At 48.1% G+C, this 12,919-nt stretch overlaps 1 protein-coding gene across 1 annotated transcript in view; it reads left to right on the top strand.

Annotated features, from left to right (window-relative positions):
* LGMN (legumain) overlaps positions 1-12,919 on the top strand; it is a gene marked incomplete at its 3' end in the record, with an annotated part of 35,477 nt that overhangs the window by 13,866 nt on the left and 8,692 nt on the right. The window contains exons 2-4 of the mRNA XM_006767623.2: positions 1,312-1,477; positions 11,324-11,421; positions 12,385-12,466. Coding sequence (XP_006767686.1) covers positions 1,325-1,477; positions 11,324-11,421; positions 12,385-12,466 — 333 coding nt within the window. The remainder of the gene's footprint in view (positions 1-1,311; positions 1,478-11,323; positions 11,422-12,384; positions 12,467-12,919) is intronic.

Raw genomic sequence — 12,919 nt, 5'->3', positions numbered from 1 at the left:
TGTAGACACTCTTGGTACACCCCCTTGTGGACTTTGTGCACAGTCTTGTTGTAGTTAAGCCTTGATTGTTGTAGGTAATACTGGGAGGGATTGACCTCCAGGCCAATTGGCTGTGAGAATCAGCTGTGTCTGCAGTGGGAGAAGTTCTATGCTGGAGACACCCCTCCGGGGCTGGAGACTTGCTTCAGTGGGGCTTTGGTGCTCACTGAGTCTGCCCCCTGAGTGTGTCCTTTATGGATCCGAGGAGCTGCAATCTGGATGGTCCTACCCTGACCACTGGGCGCACTGGCTCCTGGACCTCTAAGGAGGTGCTAATCTAGCCTCTGCCTGAGGCTACCCAGCCGGAGCTCAGCTGTGAAGCAGTGCAAGTTGCCGTGGGGCCTTGGGCCAGCTGCAGTTTGTTAGGTAATTTTCAGATTGCAAAGGGCCAGGCCTTTCATATGCAAAAGCCTCCATGCAAGGCTTGGTCAGGGCAGGGTCCCACGGGATCAACAGGGCGGAACGAGCAGTTATGGCTGCTCTCAGGCCTGCCCTCAGAGGCCCCACTTTTCAGTGTCCCGGCAATCGCTGCAAGCACCTCTGAGAAAAAGCGGCCTTCAAGTTCCGACCGATGTCAGACCAGTTTCTCCCGTATGAGTCTGAGTCCCCGGAGACTCGCCCGGAACTGGAGTTCAGAGCAGTCAGGAGCTTGAGACTCCCTCCTGATTGAAAAAGATAACCGTGTCCTCAGCCGCCAGCCCTCTCCGCATGCGCCTCCGTACCTCCGTACTTTACTTCTGCACCGCACCTCCTCTGAGTCTCGGTGTGCTTTTCTCTTTCCTTCCACTCAGCTAGCCTTCTTGTGGTTCTGGATGATGTCCGTTCTGTCTTTTAGTTGTATTCTTGAAGTGGTTGTGCGAGGCAGCAATCTACGGTGTTTACCTATGCCGCCATCTTGGTTTTCCCTCTCCATTGATTTTTAGAGAGATTGGAAGGGACGGGGAGAGACAGAGAGAGAGACACATATATCGACTGGTTGCCTCTCACACTTGCCCTGACCAGGGCCGGGGATGTAGCCTGCAATGGAGGTTCATGCCGTCAATCAGAATCGAATCTGTGACCCTTTAGTCCAGAGGTCGCCAACCGGTAGTCCTCGGGCTCCTGGTGGTCCGTGAATTCCAAAAGGTTGGCGGCCCCTGCTTTAGTTTGAGGGCCAACACTCTAACCATTGAGCAAACTGGCCAAAGCTACTATGATACTTTCTTAGAGGCCAGCAATATTCTTCTGTTCTTGTCCTTCCATTTTGGCTTGACTTGGCTTTTTTCTTCCCAGATTTCTGCACGTGATGCCAAGGCACAGAATGATTTGGGAAGTAGCCGTGCTGCTCAGCTTGGTCCTGGGAACGGGGGCTACTCCCGAGGACGATCCCGAGGATGGAGGCAAGCACTGGGTGGTCATTGTCGCAGGCTCCAATGGCTGGTATAACTACAGGCACCAGGTAGGAAAATGGCTCATCTCTTTCTTTATGGCACGGGCATTCTGTAAATAGCCCTGGACGTCGTTAAAAGAGCAGACCTTTAAAAAAGCCATTTACCCTCTTTTCAGGCTGCCAAGGGGACGTGTTAGCGAGGCTGGCGAGAAATGGGAACCCTTATGTTCCTGGGGGGTTGTCAAATGGGGCACCTGCTTTGGAAAGCAGTTTGCATTGCCTCAAAAAGGCCCCTGTGGCGTCACCTCAGTCTAACCGAGGTTTTTAACCTTGGAGCTGTTGACATGTGGGGCCGGGTTATTCTTTGGGAGTCTGCCCTGTAGGACGTTTAGCAGCATCCTGGGCCTCTACCCACTGGAAACCAGGAGCATCACCCACCCCAGTCTTTACCAAGTGTCCCTAGTTGAGACCCACTAGTCATCACCTTCCTGATATAGAAAAGGAAACTGAGACTGAAAGAGGAAGTGACTTCCTGAGACCACACAGGAGTTGAGGTTCAGATAGGACTGAAGCCCAGGGGTCTGGTCGAAGCCTCACAAGCCTCTTTGCCCTCCCGGCCTCTGCCTGCTGCTCTCCATACCCTCTTCCCCAACTTTCCTGGCATTTCCAACAAATCAGGCTGGCAGGAGCTAGAGTGAAAAGATGGTGCGGCCACTTTGGGAAACAGTCTGGCAGTTCCTTAAAAGATTAAACAGAGAGTTACCATATGACCCAGCGATTCCACTGCTAGGCACGCACCCAAGAGAAAGGAACACATATGTTCTCACAAAAGCCTGTACTTGAATGAGCGTAGCAGTATTATTCATCATAGCCAGAAAGTAGAAACAATCCAAGTGTCCATCTGCTGATGAACGGATAAACAATGTGGTCTGTCCACACAAGGGGATGTTATTGGTCATGAAAAGGAATACAGTACCATACCTCAACACGGATGGCCTTAAGAACACGCTAAATAAAAGAAGCCAGTTGCACAGGACCATGTATTGTAAGGTCCCATTTACATCAAATGTCCAGAATAGGGAAATCTACAGAGCCAGAATATCGTTTAGCAGTTGCCAAGGTCTGGAGGGAGGTGACAATGGGGAATGGCTGCTGATGGGTTTGGGATCTCCCTGTGGGATGATGAAAATATTCTAGAATTAGGTAGTGGTTATGGTTGCATGACTTTGTGAATATACGAGAAACCACAGGGTTGTATATTTTAAAAGCCTGACTTTTATGATATGTGAATTACATCTCAATAAAGTTGTAATTTAGCCCTACCCGGTTTGGCTCAATGGATAGAGCATTGGCCTGTGGACTGAAGGGTCCTGGGTTTGATTCCAGTCAAGGCCACATGCCTGGGTTTCGGGCTCAATCCCCAGTAGGGGGCGTGCAGAAAGCAGCCAATCAATGGTTCTCTCTCATTGTTGATGCTTCTCTCTCTCCCTCTCCCTTCCTCTCTGAAATCAATAAAAATAAGTAAGTAAATAAATACTTTTTTGTAATTAAAAAGCCATTTCATTTTGTAATTCTCAGAAGCTGGAAGCATAGACCAGGGGTGGGCAAACTTTTTGACTCGAGGGCCACAATGGGTTCTTAAACTGGACCCGAGGGCCGGAACAAAAGCATGGCTGGAGTGTTTGTGTGAACTAATATAAATTCAAAGTAAACATCATTACACAAAAGGGTACGGTCTTTTTTTTTTTTAGTTTTATTCATTTCAAACGGGTCGGATCCGGCCCGCGGGCCGTAGTTTGCCCACGGCTGGCATAGACCCTCACAGTATGTGCTGAACTGTCCTAGAGCCTTTTACACAGTGAGCTCATTTAGTGCCTGCCATGGGTTATATGCTGTCGTTCCGGTTCTTATCTCCTCTTTGCGAGGGAGTGGGCGGAGGCAGGGAAAAGGCCAGCACTTGACCCCGTGTGGTGGTCAGAGGGCAAGTGCAGAGCCTGGATTCAAACCCAGGCCCATGAGCTCCGGAGCAGCACTGTCGGCAGGACAGCCACATGTGTCGTCGTGAACTTTCTAGTAGCCACAGTTGTAAAAAGTAAAAAAAATAGGTGAAATTAACCTCTTATTTAACTCAATATATCCAAACTATTATTTTACTTGTAATCGACATAAAAAATTGATAACAAGATGCCTTACATTTTTTATTTGGTGCTAAGTCATTGGAATCTAGTGTGCCTTTATAGTCACGGTGCGTGCGGGTCAGACGGGCGCGTTTGAAGTGCTAATCGCTGTGCGTGGTCAGTGGCTGCTGTATGGGCCAGCGCAGGCCTCTCGTCTGTTCCTGATGGCTGGGCAGTGTCTCCGCACCTGGGTGTCAGTTTTCTTACCTGTTGGGTAGGGGCTTGTTTAGATAAGCTCTTGCGAGCTCTAAAATTGATGATTATTGAATGACATTTGTATGCTAGCTGAATAGGACATTTGTTATAGCAAATATAGTGAAATGACCCTTTTCCTTTTAATACTTAACAAGGGGCCTGACCCATTTCCAGAGGAGCAACCCGAGTCTGAGTCCGCAGTGCTCCGCTCCCAGGCTCCTCCTCCTCCTCCCCCCGCCCCCTCCCCACGAGGAAGAAAGATGAGATACTCAGTACGGGGTCACGATAGTGAACAGGCTGATTCATCAGCCACCCTGGTTTTTATACAACCAACTTAAAAAAATATTGGTTAAACATTAAGTGTAGGTATCCCATGAACCTTGCAGCCAGAAAACCTTTTTTTTCTTCTTAGCTGTTGCTAGTTTCCCTGGGTAAAATACTTATCATTGAAATAAAGGGAAGCAAGGCAGAAGAAGTGGCCGCAGACTGAACTATTTGTTCCTGAAGAGGGAGGACGACAGTGCGGAGGCCACAGAGGCTGAGCAGAGAGGAAACACATGTGCCGAGTCACTGCTGACCTCAGCTCCTGCCCCTGCTGGCCTGATGCCTCCCCAGCCAGCGGCCAGCATTTGCTTTCCTGACTCTGGAGGCTAATCATTAAAAGCATTTGAGCCTGGCCGGCACGGCTCAGTGGTTGAGCATCGACCTATGAACCAGAAGGTCGGGGCACATGCCCGGGTTGTGAGCTCAATCCTCAGTGTGGGGTGTGCAGGAGGCAGCTGATCAGTTATTCTCGCTTGTTGTTGATGTTTCTATCTCCCCCTCTCTCTCCCTTCCTCTTTGTATTTTAAAATAAAAGCATATGAAAGAACTTTCCCTGTAGAACCTACTTTTAAACACATTTTTATAAACGCTTACATTTTCCTTGGATTAAGACAGCACTCACTATCACAAATTTCTTAATTGTACACCAGGCACAATTAAGTCATCGCTAAGTGCTTCTCTGTGCTCTGTCTTGACGGAATTGGGTTTCCATTTTTGGCTGGGATTCATGAGTGACATTCTGAGTGTGGGGAGGGGAAGGCTGGGGTTGGCGGATGCCCGCAGTGGCGGGGGCGTAAGCCAGCCTCCGGTGAGTGCAGGTGAGAGGGAGAGGTCCTGAAGTGCAGGCAGCCCATGGTGACAGCTGTACAGTCTGTCCTCTGACAGGCTTGTGAGGGGAAAAGACTAGGGCCTGGGAGCAGTGGGGCTGGAGGTGGGTTTCTTTCAGGACTGAGGTTTGAGCCGGTGGAGAAGGAAGATCTAAGGCCTGGGAATGGCAGTGGGGGTGGTGGTTGATGTGGTTGAAGGTGAAGTTCATTGTTATCAGGAGTTGGGAGGAGAGCCAGGAGGAAGAGGGTTGGTGGGGGGGTGGAGGTCCTTGCAGGGCAGTGGGCTCCGAAGGAGAAAGCTGTTTGGTGGTGTGTTGGCAGGAGGAGAAGCCCTGAGGTTGCTCCCCCACTCACTCCCCTCTGCTGGTCTGGAGTTTGTGGTTGGAGTGGAGGGAAGGCTGTGAATGAGTGTGTCCTGAGACCCCGAGGAGGCAGGTGGGGGTGTGGGTTCCAGCTGAGGCCCAGAGGGATAGGGGAAGTCTTGAGCTTGTACCTGTGGGAGGTGGAAGATGTGACGATGGAGGGTCTGAAAGACCACCTTTCCTTTTATGTTTAAAAAATGTGCCCCCTTATCACCTTTTAAAAACAGCTTAACTGAGGAATGTTTCCTAGTACAAGTCGTAATTCACCTATGATCATTGTACAGCTAAGTGGTTTTTAATAAAGTCATACAGTGGTGCAAGCCTCGCCACAGCCCAGTTTAGGACACATCCATCATTCTAGAAAGTTCCCTGGTGCCCTTCGCAGTCAGTCCTCCCTGTTTCTTCCCAGCCCCTGGTAACCATGGATCTGCTCTGTCTCTATTGTTTTGCCTTCTCTGGGCACTTCTTATAAATGGAATCAGACGATATGTAGTCTTTTGTGTCTGGCTTTTCACTTAGCATAACGTTTTTGCGGTTAATCCATATTGTTGTATTTAAAAAGTGAAGCAGGCTTTTAGAGAGGGCACGGCGGGAAGGGACCAGGGAAGAGGGCAGGGCAGGACTGAGTTAGGGGAATGAAGTTAGCACAGGAGGCTGTCCTTGTCCAGGCCCGAGGCCGCGCAGCATCGGGAACGAGTGTGGGCTTTGGGCTTGCACCGACCTCAGGCATCGGTCCTGCTCTCCGCTCCCTGCCGCATTAGTTGGAGCATATTACGCAATCTCCCTTTGAACCTCTGGTTCCCTCTGGATGATGTGAGGTAGTGCTGGGCTCAGGGAGGCAGCCCCACAAAGCCCACACCCGAGCCAGTGCTCAGAGCAATGTCAGGTGGGTGTACAGAGCAGGGATGTTCTGTGTACACCTGTGGGATGAGCAGACCGTGAGAGCCCTTCCCAACTCCTTCCTGGCTCGGAGGCGGACCCCTTCACAGTGACTGAGGCCAGAGCGTGCCACCCTATTGGCCTTTGTTCCAAGCAGGTTGTCCATTTAGCTGACAGTTGGCCTGGAGGCAGCAGGAGCAGACAGCAGCAGGCCAGGGGCTGCAGCCGGCAGTCACGGGGTGCATTAGCGCGCCCATCGGAACTCCCGGCGCTAGTGCTGAAACATGCTGAGCCGAGGCGATCTCTGCTCAGTCGTCCCGAGGGTGAAGTCTTGCTCAATGCCCTCCCCTCAAAGGTTACCTCATACGGCCCTTCCGTTTTTAAGGGGAAAAACTCATACAGGACAGATAGGATCAAGGGAAGTGAGTCAAGTAGCCTTCACCATTTCCAAATTTTTTTGACTTGGTTTCACCCTACTTTTATTTCTTCTGCGTGCTAGTAGATACTTGACTCATACAAAGAACCCCTGTGAGTTCAAGTTAGAGGCAACCAGGTGCCTCCAAGGACCCACGAGAGAATTGAGATGTGCCTTTGAGACCACTCTGTGGAGTGGACGATGGCGCCAGGCACGGCGGGATTGGAACCTGGGTTTGAAGCACTGAGCCCTTCTGAGCTTGTTTCCATCTGTGAAATGGGGGTGCGGGCGGGGGGGGGGGCGGGGACAGGACAGCTTCCTGTCAAGGTGGTGTGAGGAGTCCAAGCAGCGTGGGAGAGCGCTAATCGGGACATGCCGAACCTGCCCTTTCTAAAAGATACAGCTCTATAGAACCATGTTTCACATATCACATGTAAGTCATCCATTCCCGGTGCACGCTCATTATTTTTAAGTAAATTTACCAAGTTGTGCAAACATCATTGTAAATTAGTTTTAGAACATCTCCATCTTCCCAGTAAGGCCCCTCACACCTATTGGCGGTCCCTACCCCCGGCTACCACTAACCCACTTTCTGTCTCCACAGATTTGCTATTTATGAACATTGCATGTACATGGAGCTATACAACATGGTCTTTTGTGTCTGGCTTCTGTTAGCGTGATGTTTGTGAGGTCGCTCTGTGTTGTAGCGTGTGTCAGGGCTTCGTTTTCATTGCCAGAGGGTGTTAAAAGCGTATGGATAGGCCACATTCTGTCAGTCCATGTACCAGTTGTTGGACATTGGGGTTGTTTCCGTTTCTTGCCTGTTATGAACAACACTGCCAAGAACATTTGTGTGGATTAATGTTTTTGTTTCTTTTGGGCAGATACAGTAGAGTAGATTTGCTGGGTCAAACAGCAAATTTATGTTTAACTTTTTCAGATGCCGTTAAACTGTTTTCCAAAGTGGCTGCATCATTTTACATTCCCTCAACAGTGAATGGAGGTTCTAGTTTCTCCACTTTCTCTCTAACACTTGTTTTGTCTGTCTAGCTGTGAAGTGGTATCTCATTGTGGCATATATGTACACACACACACACACACACACACACACTCTAGAGGCCCAGTGCACGAATTCATGCACCAGTGGGCTCCCTTGGCCTGGCCTGTGGGATTGGGGCTGAAACCGGCTCTCTGACATCCCCGAGGGGTCCTGGATTGCAAGAGAGCCCAGGCCACCCCACTGGTGCAGAATCAGGGCCAGGGAGGGACGCGGGAGGTTAGCCAGCTGGGGAGAGACCATGAGAGGGCTCGATTGGCCAGAGCCCAGCAGCAAGCTAACCTACCGGTCAGAGCATCTGCCCCCTGTGGTTAGTGCATGTCATAGCAAGTGGTTGTGTGGCCTTAGCATATCATTAGCATATTGCGCTTTGATTGGTTGAACGGACGACTGGATGACGGACACTTAGCATATTCGGCTTTTATTATATAGGATTTTAATTGATCTTAGAGGGGGGAAGAGGAAGAGAGAAAAACATGGATGTGGCAGAGATATACATCGATCAGTTGCCTCCCGCACAGAGCCCTGACTAGGGATCGAACCCACAACCTAGGCATGTTCCTTCACTGGGAATCAAACCCACAACCTTCTGGTGCATGGGACAACCTCTTCAACCAACTGAGCCAAACTGGCAAGGGCACAGTGTAGTTTTAATTTGCATTTCCCTAATAACTAATGATATTGGGATCTTTTTGTATGTTCATTAGTCATTCATGATCTTCTTTTTTTAAATTGAATTTATTGGAGTTACATTGGTTAATAAAATTATTTTGAATATTTCACACCAATCCCTTCTGGCCTAAGGTGTTTCTGTTGGGAAATCAGTTGACAGCCTTATGGGAGTTCCCTTATAGGTAACTGTCTTCCTCATGCTGCTCTTAAGATTCTCTCTTTGTCTTTAACCTTTGCCATTTTAATGATGATGTGTCTTGGTGTGGGCCTCTCTGGATTCATCTTGTTTGAGACTCTCTGGGCTTCCTGGACTTGTGTGTCTGTTTCCTTCACCAGGTTAGGGAAGTTTTAGCCATTATTTTTTTAAACATATTCTTGATCCCTTGCTCTCTTTCTCTTCCAATACTTCTATGACACGGATTTGTTACGCTTGATGTTGTCCCTTAGACTTTCCTCATTTTTAAAATTTCTTTTTTCTTTTTTTTTCTGGCTTAGGTGTTTTCTGTTATCTTGTTTTCTAAATTGCCGATTCAATCCTCTGTTTCATCTAACTAACCTGCTGTTCATTCCTTCTAGTGTATTCTTCAGTTCAGATATTGTGTTCTTCGTTTCTGATTTTTTAAAAATGGTTTCTATGTCCTCCTTCATGTTTACTATCTCTTTAAGTTCTCACTGAGATCATCCATTCTCCTAAGTCCTTGAGCATCCTAATAACCATTGTTTTGAACTTTGCATCTGATACCTTGTTTGCTTCCATTTCATTTAATTCTTTTTCTGGGGATTTCTCCTGTTTTGTTTTTTTCATTTGGGTCGTGTTTCTTTGTCTCCCCATTTTGTGTGTGTTTTTGTGTGTGTGTGTGTGTTTGTCTCTGTGTATTGGGTAGATCTTCTACGACTCTCAAACTTGTTACGGTGGTTTTCTGTTCCAGGTGTCTTGTGGGGCTCAGTGGCGCAATTTTCCAGCACCTGAGCTCCATGCCCCAGGAACAGGGGTGGGCAAACTTTTTGACTCAAGGGCCACAATGGGTTCTTAAACTGGACTGGAGGGCCGGAACAAAAGCATGGACGGAGTGTTTGTATGAACTAATATAAATTCAAAGTAAACATCATTACATAAAAGGGTACGGTCTTTTTTTTTTTTAGTTTTATTCATTTCAAAGGCCGTAGTTTGCCCACGGAATGTCTCTTTTCTGGGTTATGTGCTGCCCCAGGAATGTCTCTTTTCTGGGTTATGTGCTCTCTCCTGTTATAGTTGAGTCTTGAATGCTGTTGGCCTATTCGTGGGTGGGGTTAACTGTCAGTCTGGCTGACTATAAGGACAGACCTCAATCATGTTTTATGAGCCACTGTGTAGGGCTGCCGCCCTAGGTGGAGTTGTTTCCAGCAAGGTCTGGAGCCTGCCAGGACCTCCCTTTGGGTGTGCCACCTGTGTGGTTAATTGTGCCAACTTCTGTTGTGGTCTGAAGCCCAACACTGGTTGTGCTGGTTCTGGGTCCACTTGGGTGGGATTCCAGTGCAGGTTGGTATCAGATGCTGCCTATAACCAGCCTTGGGCTACCTGTGTGGAGTTACTATATAATCCACTGTTTTTGGCGGCCTCTACCGGGCCTGGGTGTGTGTGTGTTGTGTATCTTCTTAAGTGATCTTTACTCAAATCTTTTTTTTTCTAGGTTGATTATTTTATTGAGGTACAAGAGCTCTTTGCAAATTCTGACAAGTCCTGTTAGATAATGTGTTTTGCAAATATTTTCTCTTCCTGGGTTGCTTGTCTTTTCATTTTCTTAATGGTGTCTTTTGAAGTGCTAAGGTTTTTCATTTTGATGATGTCCAATTTATCAAATTTTTTCTTTTATAGACCAGACTTTTGGTGATATATCTGTAACATCTTTGCAGTTATAACTCAAGGTTCCAAAGATGTTCTGTTGCCTTCCAACAGTTTTGTTTTAGCCCTTACAGTTAAGTCTGTGATCCACTTTGACCTAATTTTCGTGTTGAGAGTGAAGTGAGGGCCTAGTTCATCTCCTTGCATGTAGATATCCAAATAGTCTCAGCACCATTTGCTGAAAGACTGTTCTTTCCCTGGAGTAGTTTTTAAATCAGGAAGTGAAAGTCCTCCAACTCTGTTCTTTTTCAAAATTTGTCTATTCTAGGTCTTTTGCAATTTTATATAAATTTCAGGATCATCCTTGTAAATTTCTGCAAAAACCTGCTGATCTTTTTTTGAAAATTTACTAGTGCTAAGACTTCTGATCCATGAATATAAGCTGCCTCTGTTTGTTTAGATCAGTGGTTCTCAACCTTCTGGCCCTTTAAATACAGTTCCTCATGTTGTGACCCAACCATAAAATTATTTTCGTTGCTACTTCATAACTGTAACGTTGCTACTGTTATGAATCGTCATGTAAATATCTGATATGCAGGATGGTCTTAGGAGACCCCTGTGAAAGGGTTGTTCAGCCGCCAAAGGGGTCATGACCCACAGGTTGAGAACCACGGGTCTAGATCTTTAATTTCCCTCAGCAATATCTTGTAATTTGCTGTGTGTGAGCACTGATTTTGTTAGATTTACTCTTTAAGTTTTTGTTTTTTAATGAGCCTGTGTTCAGACAAGAGTAATAAATAATAGCTGAGTTGGTGGGTGTGTCTGCTCACTTCCACCATCATTGTAAGGGTGAGTTAAATCTGACATAATACTGATTTTCTTTTAAAGGCGCTTGTTACCTGTGGATGCAGTGGTGGTGGTTTGTATGTCCGTGTGTGTGTGTGTAGTCCACATATATGTTAACTGCCTGATGAGTAAGAGCTTGGATAATGGAGGCGGAGTGAGATTTTTAAAAATTGAGTGCAAAAATACAAATGTCTATGTTCTAAAATAATTTAAAGACCTGGCCAACAGGGAGCAACTCCCAGCATGCCTTCCTGGAGAAAGAACGTGCTGCTCATTAGAACCCCAAACCTGGCCTCCCCCTGGGCAAAATCTAAGGCTTGCTGAAATCTTGTCTCCCAGGCAGATGCGTGCCACGCCTACCAGATCGTCCACCGCAACGGGATTCCCGACGAGCAGATCGTGGTGATGATGTACGATGACATCGCCAACTCTGAAGAGTAAGTACGCAGCACTCTCGCGGGTGGCGTCCTTACACCAGTGGCCTCCCATTGGAATGAAACAGACTTGCAGGTGGAATTTCACAGGGCTGCTTCACGTAGAGCTTTGCACATAGCTTGGGGCACCCTGGCAGTGGCAGGGTCATGGGCAGTGGGTGCCGAAGGGAGTTTGGGGCTGGCGCTTTTGAAGCGTTGAAAGCACAATACGTTCCTCCTCCGCCTGGAGACCTGGTCACTGGGTCCTGAGGTGCTTGTCCCTGACCTCCGAGCAGGCAGACAGCACGGGGGGGACCCTCTGCAACCTGTACGCAGAGGGCTCGTTTGCAGGGTGGATCCCACCACCTTTACGTGCCTGTTTTACTATTACTCATTTAATTTACGTTTACAAATAGTTATGTCGTGCCTGCTTATCTGACTTCTGGGGGAGAGGAGGAATAGCAAGTGTGGGCATGAAACCTAGGCAGTGTGAGTCTCCTCTGCTCCTGGTCACCCGCTGTGGCCCCCACGAAGGCCACTGCCCCGTCCTGAGATCACAGGGCAGCTCAGATTCCACGTTGAGCTTTAACGCCTAAACTCTCTTGTTAACGTCCTTGTCTGCCAGGCACATGCGTGCCACGCCTACCAGACGTGTCCCGTCTTTTCCTACATGTTGCTTTGCTCTGAGAGATCTCTGTGAGACGTGGCCCCAAGATGCTGTGTGATGCAGCGGGAGGGAGCCCAGGCACACCTAGGCTTTGGTCCCTGTCCTGAGTGTCAGAGCTCGGCCTTCACTGCTCCTGCCTAGAGCTTGACTTGCAGGATGACCGGGATCCCCAAGCCGCTAAAATCACTGCACTCGATGACTGTGAGGCGATGAGCAGTGTCTTAGACAGACAGACGGTTACTGTCTTTCTGTGTAACGGGCGTAGTTTTGAAGAGAGAGATTTCAGAGACATGTCAGAGTTTGTGTCCTTTGATTTTCAGAAACCCCACTCCAGGAGTTGTGATCAACAGACCCAACGGCTCGGACGTGTACAAGGGGGTCCTGAAGGACTACACCGGGGAGGTGAGGCCGGCAGCATGTGGCCTTGGTGCCAGATGCGTTTATTCTCATTTTTGTGATGATTTTCCTGTTTCGTGTATTTCTGGCATCAGAACCGCACTAAACTGATTTCTGATTGGTGGTTCATGTTTGTATTAGGATTTGTGCTTGAGTAATTTTTGAGAGCTTTGATGGAAACTAGAAGGAAAAAAGGAAAGAAAAAAGTAAGAAATAAGTTGTAGTCTGCCAATCTTTAGTTTCCAGTCTTTATATATATTTACTAGAGGCCCAGTGCACAAAAATTTGTGCACTCGGGGCAGGGGGAATCCCTCAGCCTGGCCTGTGACCTCTCACAGTCTGGAACCCCTCGGGGGATGACCATCTGCTGGCTTAGGCCTGCTCCCTGGGGGATTGGGCCTAAGATGGGAATCAGACATCCCTCTGGCAGCCCGGCAGCCCTCGGGGGATGTCCACTTG

Source organism: Myotis davidii, unplaced genomic scaffold, assembly GCF_000327345.1.
Source record: "Myotis davidii unplaced genomic scaffold, ASM32734v1 scaffold1703, whole genome shotgun sequence".
In the NCBI taxonomy this organism is placed as follows: Eukaryota; Metazoa; Chordata; class Mammalia; order Chiroptera; family Vespertilionidae; genus Myotis; species Myotis davidii.
Note: the sequence above shows the minus strand (reverse complement) of the source record. Positions and strands in the feature narration are given on the sequence as shown.